This window comes from Patiria miniata, unplaced genomic scaffold (genome assembly GCF_015706575.1).
Source record: "Patiria miniata isolate m_02_andy unplaced genomic scaffold, ASM1570657v1 HiC_scaffold_18, whole genome shotgun sequence".
Classification (NCBI taxonomy): domain Eukaryota; kingdom Metazoa; phylum Echinodermata; class Asteroidea; order Valvatida; family Asterinidae; genus Patiria; species Patiria miniata.
Window position 1 is genome coordinate 17,340,890 of NW_024037056.1, and position 13,257 is coordinate 17,354,146.

The following is a 13,257-nucleotide window of genomic DNA, read 5'->3' on the forward strand; positions in this document are numbered from 1 at the left end:
AGGGGTTAGCCTTGCATTTTATCAAAATGGGCAAATTTTGACTTTTTTCGAAAATTAACAAAAGTAAGGGGTTAGCCTTGCATTTTTATCAAAATTGGGCAAATTTTGACTTTTTCGAAAATTAACGAAAGTAAGGGGTTAGCCTTGCATTTTTATCAAAATTGGGCAAATTTTGACCTTTTTGAAAATTAAAAAAAGTAAGGGGTTAGCCTTGCATTTTTATCAAAATTGGGCAAATTTTGGCTTTTTTGGAAAATTATCAAAAGTAAGGGGTTAGCCTTGCATTTTTATCAAAATTGGGCAAATTTTGGCTTTTTTCCAAAATTAACAAAAGTAAGGGGTTAGCCTTGCATTTTTATCAAAATTAGGCAAATTTTGACTTTATTCGAAAATTATCAAAAGTAAGGGGTTAGCCTTGCATTTTTATCAAAATTGGGCAAATTTTGGCTTTTTTCCAAAATTAACTAAAGTAAGGGGTTAGCCTTGCATTTTTATCAAAATTGGGCAAATTTTGACTTTTTTCGAAAATTATCAAAAGTAAGGGGTTAGCCTTGCATTTTTATCAAAATTGGGCAAATTTTGGCTTTTTTTCTAAAATTAACAAAAGTAAGGGGTTAGCCTTGCATTTTTATCAAAATTGGGCAAATTTTGGCTTTTTTCGAAAATTAACAAAAGTAAGGGGTTAGCCTTGCATTTTTATCAAAATTGGGCAAATTTTGGCTTTTTTCAAAAATTAACAAAAGTAAGGGGTTAGCCTTGCATGTTTATCAAAATTAGGCAAATTTTGACTTTATTCGAAAATTATCAAAAGTAAGGGGTTAGCCTTGCATTTTTATCAAAATTGGGCAAATTTTGGCTTTTTTCCAAAATTAACCAAGGTAAGGGGTTAGCCTTGCATTTTTATCAAAATGGGCAAATTTTGCCTTTTTTCGAAAATTAACAAAAGTAAGGGGTTAGCCTTGCATTTTTATCAAAATTGGGCAAATTTTGGCTTTTTTGGAAAATCATCAAAAGTAAGGGGTTAGCCTTGCATTTTTATCAAAATTGGGCAAATTTTGACTTTTCTCTAAAATTAACAAGGTAAGGGGTTAGCCTTGCATTTTTATCAAAATGGGCAAATTTTGACTTTTTTCGAAAATTAACAAAAGTAAGGGGTTAGCCTTGCATTTTTATCAAAATTGGGCAAATTTTGACTTTTTCGAAAATTAACGAAAGTAAGGGGTTAGCCTTGCATTTTTATCAAAATTGGGCAAATTTTGACCTTTTTTGAAAATTAAAAAAAGTAAGGGGTTAGCCTTGCATTTTTATCAAAATTGGGCAAATTTTGGCTTTTTTGGAAAATTATCAAAAGTAAGGGGTTAGCCTTGCATTTTTATCAAAATTGGGCAAATTTTGGCTTTTTTCAAAAATTAACAAAAGTAAGGGGTTAGCCTTGCATTTTTATCAAAATTAGGCAAATTTTGACTTTATTCGAAAATTATCAAAAGTAAGGGGTTAGCCTTGCATTTTTATCAAAATTGGGCAAATTTTGGCTTTTTTCCAAAATTAACAAAAGTAAGGGGTTAGCCTTGCATTTTTATCAAAATTGGGCAAATTTTGGCTTTTTTCCAAAATTAACAAAAGTAAGGGGTTAGCCTTGCATTTTTATCAAAATTGGGCAAATTTTGGCTTTTTTCGAAAATTAACAAAAGTAAGGGGTTAGCCTTGCATTTTTATCAAAAATGGGCAAATTTGCCTTTTTTCCAAAATTAACTAAAGTAAGGGGTTAGCCTTGCATTTTTATCAAAATTGGGCAAATTTTGGCTTTTTTCGAAAATTAACAAAAGTAAGGGGTTAGCCTTGCATTTTTATCAAAATTGGGCAAATTTTGGCTTTTTTGGAAAATTATCAAAAGTAAGGGGTTAGCCTTGCATTTTTATCAAAATTGGGCAAATTTTGGCTTTTTTCCAAAATTAACAAAAGTAAGGGGTTAGCCTTGCATTTTTATCAAAATTAGGCAAATTTTGACTTTATTCGAAAATTATCAAAAGTAAGGGGTTAGCCTTGCATTTTTATCAAAATTGGGCAAATTTTGGCTTTTTTCCAAAATTAACAAAAGTAAGGGGTTAGCCTTGCATTTTTATCAAAATTGGGCAAATTTTGGCTTTTTTCGAAAATTAACAAAAGTAAGGGGTTAGCCTTGCATTTTTATCAAAAATGGGCAAATTTGCCTTTTTTCCAAAATTAACTAAAGTAAGGGGTTAGCCTTGCATTTTTATCAAAATTGGGCAAATTTTGGCTTTTTTCGAAAATTAACAAAAGTAAGGGGTTAGCCTTGCATTTTTATCAAAATTGGGCAAATTTTGGCTTTTTTCAAAAATTATCAAAAGTAAGGGGTTAGCCTTGCATTTTTATCAAAATTGGGCAAATTTTGACTTTTTTCGAAAATTATCAAAAGTAAGGGGTTAGCCTTGCATTTTTATCAAAATTGGGCAAATTTTGCCTTTTTTCTAAAATTAACAAAAGTAAGGGGTTAGCCTTGCATTTTTATCAAAATTGGGCAAATTTTGGCTTTTTTCGAAAATTAACAAAAGTAAGGGGTTAGCCTTGCATTTTTATCAAAATTGGGCAAATTTTGGCTTTTTTCAAAAATTAACAAAAGTAAGGGGTTAGCCTTGCATTTTTATCAAAATTAGGCAAATTTTGACTTTATTCGAAAATTATCAAAAGTAAGGGGTTAGCCTTGCATTTTTATCAAAATTGGGCAAATTTTGGCTTTTTTCGAAAATTAACCAAGGTAAGGGGTTAGCCTTGCATTTTTATCAAAATGGGCAAATTTTGCCTTTTTTCGAAAATTAACAAAAGTAAGGGGTTAGCCTTGCATTTTTATCAAAATTGGGCAAATTTTGCCTTTTTTGGAAAATCATCAAAAGTAAGGGGTTAGCCTTGCATTTTTATCAAAATTGGGCAAATTTTGACTTTTCTCTAAAATTAACAAGGTAAGGGGTTAGCCTTGCATTTTTATCAAAATGGGCAAATTTTGACTTTTTTCGAAAATTAACAAAAGTAAGGGGTTAGCCTTGCATTTTTATCAAAATTGGGCAAATTTTGACTTTTTCGAAAATTAACGAAAGTAAGGGGTTAGCCTTGCATTTTTATCAAAATTGGGCAAATTTTGACCTTTTTTGAAAATTAAAAAAAGTAAGGGGTTAGCCTTGCATTTTTATCAAAATTGGGCAAATTTTGGCTTTTTTGGAAAATTATCAAAAGTAAGGGGTTAGCCTTGCATTTTTATCAAAATTGGGCAAATTTTGGCTTTTTTCCAAAATTATCAAAAGTAAGGGGTTAGCCTTGCATTTTTATCAAAATTGGGCAAATTTTGACTTTATTCGAAAATTATCAAAAGTAAGGGGTTAGCCTTGCATTTTTATCAAAATTGGGCAAATTTTGCCTTTTTTCTAAAATTAACAAAAGTAAGGGGTTAGCCTTGCATTTTTATCAAAATTGGGCAAATTTTGGCTTTTTTCGAAAATTAACAAAAGTAAGGGGTTAGCCTTGCATTTTTATCAAAATTGGGCAAATTTTGGCTTTTTTCGAAAATTATCAAAAGTAAGGGGTTAGCCTTGCATTTTTATCAGAAATGGGCAAATTTGCCTTTTTTTCGAAAATCATCAAAAGTAAGGGGTTAGCCTTGCATTTTTATCAAAATTGGGCAAATTTTGGTTTTTTTGAAAATTTCCTAAAGTAAGGGGTTAGCCTTGCATTTTTATCAAAATTGGGCAAATTTTGACTTTTTTCGAAAATGATCAAAAGTAAGGGGTTAGCCTTGCATTTTTATCAAAATTGGGCAAATTTTGGCTTTTTTCGAAAATTAACAAAAGTAAGGGGTTAGCCTTGCATTTTTATCAAAATTGGGCAAATTTTGGCTTTTTTCAAAAATTAACAAAAGTAAGGGGTTAGCCTTGCATTTTTATCAAAATTAGGCAAATTTTGACTTTATTCGAAAATTATCAAAAGTAAGGGGTTAGCCTTGCATTTTTATCAAAATTGGGCAAATTTTGGCTTTTTTCGAAAATTAACCAAGGTAAGGGGTTAGCCTTGCATTTTTATCAAAATGGGCAAATTTTGCCTTTTTTCGAAAATTAACAAAAGTAAGGGGTTAGCCTTGCATTTTTATCAAAATTGGGCAAATTTTGCCTTTTTTGGAAAATCATCAAAAGTAAGGGGTTAGCCTTGCATTTTTATCAAAATTGGGCAAATTTTGACTTTTTTCTAAAATTAACAAGGTAAGGGGTTAGCCTTGCATTTTTATCAAAATGGGCAAATTTTGACTTTTTTCGAAAATTAACAAAAGTAAGGGGTTAGCCTTGCATTTTTATCAAAATTGGGCAAATTTTGACTTTTTCGAAAATTAACGAAAGTAAGGGGTTAGCCTTGCATTTTTATCAAAATTGGGCAAATTTTGGCTTTTTTCGAAAATTATCAAAAGTAAGGGGTTAGCCTTGCATTTTTATCAGAAATGGGCAAATTTGCCTTTTTTTCGAAAATCATCAAAAGTAAGGGGTTAGCCTTGCATTTTTATCAAAATTGGGCAAATTTTGGTTTTTTTGAAAATTTCCTAAAGTAAGGGGTTAGCCTTGCATTTTTATCAAAATTGGGCAAATTTTGACTTTTTTCGAAAATGATCAAAAGTAAGGGGTTAGCCTTGCATTTTTATCAAAATTGGGCAAATTTTGGCTTTTTTCGAAAATTAACAAAAGTAAGGGGTTAGCCTTGCATTTTTATCAAAATTGGGCAAATTTTGGCTTTTTTCAAAAATTAACAAAAGTAAGGGGTTAGCCTTGCATTTTTATCAAAATTAGGCAAATTTTGACTTTATTCGAAAATTATCAAAAGTAAGGGGTTAGCCTTGCATTTTTATCAAAATTGGGCAAATTTTGGCTTTTTTCGAAAATTAACCAAGGTAAGGGGTTAGCCTTGCATTTTTATCAAAATGGGCAAATTTTGCCTTTTTTCGAAAATTAACAAAAGTAAGGGGTTAGCCTTGCATTTTTATCAAAATTGGGCAAATTTTGCCTTTTTTGGAAAATCATCAAAAGTAAGGGGTTAGCCTTGCATTTTTATCAAAATTGGGCAAATTTTGACTTTTCTCTAAAATTAACAAGGTAAGGGGTTAGCCTTGCATTTTTATCAAAATGGGCAAATTTTGACTTTTTTCGAAAATTAACAAAAGTAAGGGGTTAGCCTTGCATTTTTATCAAAATTGGGCAAATTTTGACTTTTTCGAAAATTAACGAAAGTAAGGGGTTAGCCTTGCATTTTTATCAAAATTGGGCAAATTTTGACCTTTTTTGAAAATTAAAAAAAGTAAGGGGTTAGCCTTGCATTTTTATCAAAATTGGGCAAATTTTGGCTTTTTTGGAAAATTATCAAAAGTAAGGGGTTAGCCTTGCATTTTTATCAAAATTGGGCAAATTTTGACTTTTTTCGAAAATGATCAAAAGTAAGGGGTTAGCCTTGCATTTTTAACAAAATTGGGCAAATTTTGTTTTTTTTGAAAATTTCCAAAAGTAAGGGGTTAGCCTTGCATTTTTATCGAAATTGGGCAAATTTTGGCTTTTTTCGAAAATTAACAAAAGTAAGGGGTTAGCCTTGCATTTTTATCAAAATTGGGTTAATTTTGGCTTTTTTCCAAAATTAACTAAACTAAGGGGTTAGCCTTGCATTTTTATCAAAAATGGGCAAATTTTGGCTTTTTTCGAAAATTAACAAAAGTAAGGGGTTAGCCTTGCATTTTTATCAAAATTGGGCAAATTTTGGCTTTTTTCGAAAATTATCAAAAGTAAGGGGTTAGCCTTGCATTTTTATCAAAATTGGGCAAATTTTGGCTTTTTTCGAAAATTATCAAAAGTAAGGGGTTAGCCTTGCATTTTTATCAAAAATGGGCAAATTTGCCTTTTTTCCAAAATTAACTAAAGTAAGGGGTTAGCCTTGCATTTTTATCAAAATTGGGCAAATTTTGACTTTTTTCGAAAATGATCAAAAGTAAGGGGTTAGCCTTGCATTTTTAACAAAATTGGGCAAATTTTGTTTTTTTTGAAAATTTCCAAAAGTAAGGGGTTAGCCTTGCATTTTTATCAAAATTGGGCAAATTTTGGCTTTTTTCGAAAATTAACAAAAGTAAGGGGTTAGCCTTGCATTTTTATCAAAATTGGGTAAATTTTGGCTTTTTTCGAAAATCATCAAAAGTAAGGGGTTAGCCTTGCATTTTTATCAAAATTGGGCAAATTTTGGCTTTTTTCGAAAATTATCAAAAGTAAGGGGTTAGCCTTGCATTTTTATCAAAAATGGGCAAATTTGCCTTTTTTCCAAAATTAACTAAAGTAAGGGGTTAGCCTTGCATTTTTATCAAAATTGGGCAAATTTTGCCTTTTTTCTAAAATTAACAAAACTAAGGGGTTAGCCTTGCATTTTTATCAAAAATGGGCAAATTTGCCTTTTTTCCAAAATTAACTAAAGTAAGGGGTTAGCCTTGCATTTTTATCAAAATTGGGCAAATTTTGCCTTTTTTCGAAAATCATCAAAAGTAAGGGGTTAGCCTTGCATTTTTATCAAAATTGGGCAAATTTTGACTTTTTTCGAAAATGATCAAAAGTAAGGGGTTAGCCTTGCATTTTTATCAAAATTGGGCAAATTTTGGCTTTTTTCGAAAATTAACGAAAGTAAGGGGTTAGCCTTGCATTTTTATCGAAAAATGGGCAAATTTGGCCTTTTTTCGAAAATTAACGAAAGTAAGGGGTTAGCCTTGCATTTTTATCAAAATTGGGCAAATTTTGGCTTTTTTCGAAAATTAACAAAAGTAAGTGGTTAGCTTTGCATTTTTATCAAAATTGGGCATAATTTGAATTTTTATCAAAATTAAAAAAAGGAAGGGGTTAGCCTTGCATTTTTATCAAAATTAAGCATAGTTTGATTTTTTGTTCGAAAGTTAACAAAAATAAGGGGTGCCTTGCATTTTGGTAAAATATTGCTAAATTTTGATAAAAAAGCAAGGTCGATTTTCCAATAAAAGTCAAATTTTGGCCAATTTTGAAAAATGCAAGGCTAACCCCATACATTTTTTTATTTCGAAAAAAGGAGCTCGGTGAGCAGTGTTTATATAGCGCGCCCTCATTTGTAAGAAATTGATGCCGATTTAAATTCGAATTGTAGTACACTACAATTTCCTTAATTATATTTATGTCAGTCTTTCACAGTTCCTGTCAATATTCGAAATTCGTGTGCATATGTTAAATTTCTACTATTGCACGAGATTTCATTTGAATGCAAAGTGTTTATCTTGAGATTTCGTCGTTACAAAACCTTTGTTTACATCTCGAATTTAAAAAAGTCAGCGCGCGGTGAGCTATGTTATGTAGCGCGCCCTCTTTTGGAAGAATTAAGTTGATGACGATTCAGGAAATACAAAGTTACCTTATACATCGAATTCCTTATATTCTTTCACGGTTCCTGTCAAAATTCGAGATTCTTGTTGATGTGTCAAATATCTAATATTGGACGAGATTTCATTTGAATGCAAAGTGTTTATCTTGAGATAACCCCTCACATTTTTTATTTCGAAAAAAAGTTCAAATTTTCCCCAATTTTGCTAAAATGCTAGGCAAAACCCTTACATTTGTTGATTCTTGAAAAAGGGTTAAAGTTTGCCCGATTTTGATAAAAAAAAACAAGGCTAACCCCTTATATTTGTTAATTTTTGAAAAGTAGTCAAATTTTGCCTATTTTTGATAAACCAACAATGTTAACCCCTTTTCCCAACAGGTTCAACACCTGAGCAGTTTTAAAACATCTGAACATCCTAGACCATATGGAATACAATATCACTATTAATCACAACGTTTTTACAATCAGAATTAGAAATACATGAAAAAACAGATTGTTCATATAAAGTTTAAATCAAACCTCAAATTCTTCCTGCTCTGAAAATTTGTTCTGTAGTTTAAAAAATATTGACAAAAACAAAAAAGCTGCAAAACCAATGACCCTTTGAAATGAGCATTATTAAATTTGTTCTTCATGGGCCACCGTAACCCACAGCGTCAGCTGACAAGTTATCATGATCACATAAAATTAATTACTTCAACGGACGCATGTTAACTGTTGCATGCAATTTTCTAATGAAAATACAATATACATGTATACTACAAAATGTATATAAGAATATTTTTTTATTGACAAAGTTCGGAATTCAATGCTGTTTCTAGTTAGTGAAAATGTTTTCTTATTTCAAAGATGATTCACAAAATGTACTTGAATTTAGTTCAGTATTAGCTTCCATAAATACTACCCCATTTATCAAAGTCTTACATGTATTTATCAGTCTTATAAAACCAATAATTTGTTCAAGTGGCACTCAAAGGATAGGTGCACGATTTGGATAGCGACACGAACCAAGTCAACCAGAGCAAGTTAACACAGACCGATTTAACCAGAGCAAGTTAACACAGACCAATATAACCAGAGCAAGTTAACATGGACCAAGTTAACCAGAGCAACTTAACACGGACCAAGTTAACCAGAGCAAGTTAACACAGACCTATTTAACCAAAGCAAGTTAACACTGACCAATATAACCAGAACAAATTAACATGGACCAAGTTAACCAGAGCAACTTAACGCGGACCGATTTAACCAGAGCATTGCAAGTTTACACGGACTAAGTTAACCAGACCTATTTAACTACAGCAAGTTAACACGGACCGAGTCAACCAGATCAATTAAGTTAACTCAGACCAAGTTAACCGAATCAAGTTAACACGGACCAAGTTAATAACCTGACCACGGTAACACGGACCAAGGTAACAAGACCAATTAAAGTTAACACCGACCAAGTTTAACCACACCAAGTTAACTGAACCAAGTTAACACAGACCAAGTTAACCGGACCAAGGTAACACGGACCAAGGTAACACGGACCATGGTAACACGGACCAAGTTAACTGAACCAAGTTAACACAGACCAAGTTAACCGGACCAAGGTAACACAGACCAAGGTAACACAGACCATGGTAACACAGGCCAAACAAGGACCAAGTTAACCGTACCAAGTTAACCAGATCACGTTAACCGGACCAAGTTAATCGGACCAAGTTAACACGATAGTCTGCCCAGAAACATGCCCAGAAACATGCCCAGATTGATTTATAGTCATGACAGTGACGCCTGGGTTAGGTTGGGAAAGTGTTAGGAGGAGCACTCTGCGATCGGCTGATTCCCGGAATCTCGTGTTGATACCACGCCTCAAATTCCTCCACCGACATCAGGACGACTCGCTCACGGACAAACTGGACAAAAAAAGAGGAAAAACAATATTGGAATAGTGTCTTCTACATTTCAACAAATATGGAAAATATCTTTTAACAGCAACAAAAAAAGTGAAGCTAAGATAAAATTCTCTCTTTGTTGTTGAATGCCTGCAACTGCCGATGCTTTTACGCTGTCCTTCCTAACTGTTTCAAACACCAAGTTGTATTTCATGTACTTAAAACAAAATCTTGCAGATAATTTGGTTTGGTTCGCTAGCTTACCTCGACGGCAGCGCTGACCTCGGGTAGGCACAGCTCCCACGGCTTGAGCCCCGTCAAGACGTTCAGGAACTTCTGTGGGGTGGTCTTACGGCTCTCAATGATGCCCATACCCTGCAGCTTGTCCAGCAATGCAGCGCAGGCCATGTCACTGAAGACGTAGCATGGGAGACGCCACGTCAACTCCTGGAACCTGGAAGATTGCCCAACATCAGTACAAAGTCTATAAACGATTCCTGCCCTGGTCACATGTGGATTGGGTTTTCAGTCCCTACATAAATCTCTGGGTTTTCCCCAGAATATTTTTGTCTGGGTTTTCCTTCTCAAAAACAGGAATCTCTTCTCATTGTCTTTTCGCTACAGGTTTCTTAAGGCTTGCGAGCTACAGTGCATAGGGCGCTTTTGAGGAATCCTTGGTTTCATTACCAGAAATGAAAAAAATAAAAACAATAAAATAACAACAACTCCTCCTGACCATTTGCTTTCTTCTTCGACTCGTTTCTTCCTCAGCTGACTCCTTGTTATCCCTGGCCGCATCCTTCATTCGCTCCAGCTGGGCGCTGATGTGAAGATTGGTCTGGACAGCTTCTTCCTGCAAATCAAGAGCAGATTTCTTGCATATTAAACACCCACTCTATTAAGACATTTTCCTTAATAATGGTACACTTAATTCCTTAATCCTCTAAAAATCCACCAATGCTATCATATTTTATACTTAAATTTCATTGGGCATTGTGTACAGTAATGATGGCAAGCCTATGTAACATCTTCAAACCTCATGGATGATTTTAGAAGATGTAGGAGGATTAGCGTTCACTTTCTGTTAGGGCCACAGAAAAGAAAAGTACATCATGAAACATCTATGCACTCAATGCAAATGGTGAAATTTCTACAACCTTATATAAGGCCGATACTTGAGTGTTCTATTTTCTGCGCTTCGGTTCGGTCCTCTCAACATGAAGACGCTGTTGAACCCCAGCTACTCCAGAATGGAATATGAGTTACCAAAGCCTGAGATGAAAAGTAAATTATTTAACAAAGCGTTGATTTGACCTGTGAAATTGGGTCACAGTTTCCAGAGCGATTTATAATGATCAGATTACAAAAAAAACCGCGTGCCTCGTTTTAATCTTGAAAAGGGGTGACGTCGATATCTTGTTTTCTTGCTTCATCAGATGCAGATTTTCTTGAGAGAGGGAGATTTGGATTATTAAAGTTTTCTTCTGAGTAATGCTCTTACAGATGCAATTTCCTGCCAAGAGCTTTGGCTATTGCATTTCTGTTTATTCCCCTTTCACTTTCAAATCAGTTTGGTATTGTTAATAAACTGCTTGTGTTCAGAGACTGGTCCTCCAGAACTCACTCTGCCTACACGTTCTCTACTGATCGGATTACAAAGAGAACCACGTGCCTCGTTTTAACTTTGAAAGAGGCTTAGCGAAATTTCTTGTTTTCTCGTAACAACAGAAGCAGATTTTATTTGCATGAGGTAGATTTGGCTTAAGTATATACAAGATTCATTTTCCTGCATTTTTCTTAATTCTCGATCAATAAGCTAAACCTTGTAGTAATTATTATTAATTGCTTGTTTCGAGACTGGTCTTTCCAGAACCCACTCTGCCGCCATGGATGAAGCACGTTCTCTAAGGTTCTCCGATATACGAGGACTTGCCTTGAGTGTGGCGTTCGTGCTGTTCGGTTTTATCGGTTGTATACTTAGTGTATCTGCAGAAACCGTTTGCATTCGGCAGACACTGTCACAAGCGTTCGTTGCTGCCGAACATCGAACATTGAGAAATGCCACAATCTGGTCAGGTTTGGTTGGTAGTCGTGTCACTTGTGTCAGCAAGTGTCACTCGTTACCTGCGTGCAAATCGGTCAACTACTATCTACTCAATCGAGTATGCGATCTCAACAATGCCACAAGAATCGATGTCCCGAGTAAGTTCGTCGCAGACTACGCCAGCGTGTACTTCGATGGTAATGGCGACACACCTGGGTTCTCCGTAGCGACTGACAGCGATTGCCAGAGTTTACTGGAGGCAGGTTACAGTGTGAGCGGTATCTATACGATATTCCCCGCGGGATTCGCGGATGGTCTGAGGGTGTACTGCGACATGGAGACCGACGGTGGAGGCTGGCTTGTCATTCAGAGGCGTCAGGATGGCAGTGTCGACTTCTACCGCGGCTGGGCTGACTACCGCGTGGGCTTTGGGGACTTGGCTGGTGAGTTTTGGCTCGGCAACGACAACTTGCGCACCTTGAGTAATTCTGGATCTTGGGATCTTCGAGTCGATTTGGAGGACTGGGATGACAACACAGCCTGGGCCGAGTACGGAGATTTTAAAATCTCAGGACAGGATTTTCGTTTGAGTTTTGATTCGTACAATGTCCAAAGTACTGTTGGTGACTCTCTTGACAGGCACAACGGTCAGCCCTTTTCAACAATGGACAATGACAATGACTTGTATCCTACCCATAACTGTGCAGAGGCCAAGAAAGGAGCTTGGTGGTACAGCGACTGTTATGATTCAAACCTGAACAGTATGTACTTTAATTCATCCTGGGAAATAGACGGAGACTATCGAGTGATTGCATGGAAATCATGGAGGGGTGAAATTTATTCCTTGAAAAGTTGCAGTATGAAGATTCGATTGGCAATGTAAGATTAAAACTTCAACGACCGAGATTACTTTGTCTCAAATGAATCACCTCTTGGTAATAGGGAACGTTAAGCAGGGAACGTACATACGTGAACCCGCATGCGGAAACACAACCAATGGTCAGAACAACGCAAAGTGTGAGTTCGAATTTTCCGTTAGTTCCATTACCCCTTTGAATTTCTTCTGAGGCCGTAATCGTCAAAATGTGACAGACAAGACAGTGTTGACGATTATTTATCAAGAAATCAACAGTAGTGTGTGTAACTTGACCATAGGCCTACGCATGACGTCAGCATAACTTTTGTTTGCCTTTATTGCCAAAAGATTCTGTTCTAAGATGCACTCAGGATCTGTGCGATATCCGTTGTCATTTCAGAATATGTTCTGTTGACATAGAAAGCAGATCCTTTAAGAAACCCTTCAGTCAGTCCTGTAGTCGTTTCCTTCATCATTATCAACGATCCGAGCATCGATCTACCTACGCCACAAAACAACGACTGCTGCAGAAAACCAAACTAGAATGAAAACAAAAACACCATGAACTAGTGTATGGATATCTGATGAGATTGGCAGGCGTATGCCTATCGCTTGTGTGTGTGTTGATGCCTTATTGTTTATATTAAACCCACATGCGCATCGGTGAACTCGCTTCCAGGCTATAAAATAACTTAAGATGCGATCCGAACAAAGCCATACAAATTGATTTTCTGAGCTATATTGCGCACCTCGCGTTACCACCACTACAGATCGGAAGCCACTAAAAACCAACTCCGTTGGTTTGCAAGCAGTACATTGGTTGGTCGGTTTTTGACAAATGCAGCATATAATTTCCCAGTCGACCTTTAAAAATCAAGGATTGAATACAAAACGTTAAGAGAGGAGCAGCGGCGCAATAAACGGCTTTTTAAATTAAGCACGGCTGCTATAATAAGCGTGACGAAAGACGCCTCAGGGTGAAAGACAAATCGGAAACAATCGACAGAGAGACTGTTTTGTTTTGGTTGGCGTGGTAACGCTCTCAGAAAATCGTG

At 35.3% G+C, this 13,257-nt stretch overlaps 2 protein-coding genes across 2 annotated transcripts; one reads left to right on the forward strand and one right to left on the reverse strand.

The window, feature by feature from the left end:
• Window positions 1-7,859: 7,859 nt before the first annotated feature.
• LOC119725192 (coiled-coil domain-containing protein 60-like) lies at window positions 7,860-11,190 on the reverse strand. Its single transcript, XM_038196552.1, is given in 5 exon segments — window positions 7,860-9,323; window positions 9,567-9,756; window positions 10,039-10,077; window positions 10,079-10,155; window positions 11,125-11,190. Coding segments are annotated over 5 exon segments (489 nt in total). The 3' UTR covers window positions 7,860-9,206.
• Window positions 11,189-12,494, forward strand: LOC119725193 (microfibril-associated glycoprotein 4-like). The gene has a single exon (XM_038196554.1). It carries the CDS (start codon window positions 11,189-11,191, stop codon window positions 12,227-12,229), a length of 1,041 nt encoding a protein of 346 aa, XP_038052482.1. The 3' UTR covers window positions 12,230-12,494.
• The last annotated feature ends 763 nt before the right edge of the window (window positions 12,495-13,257 follow it).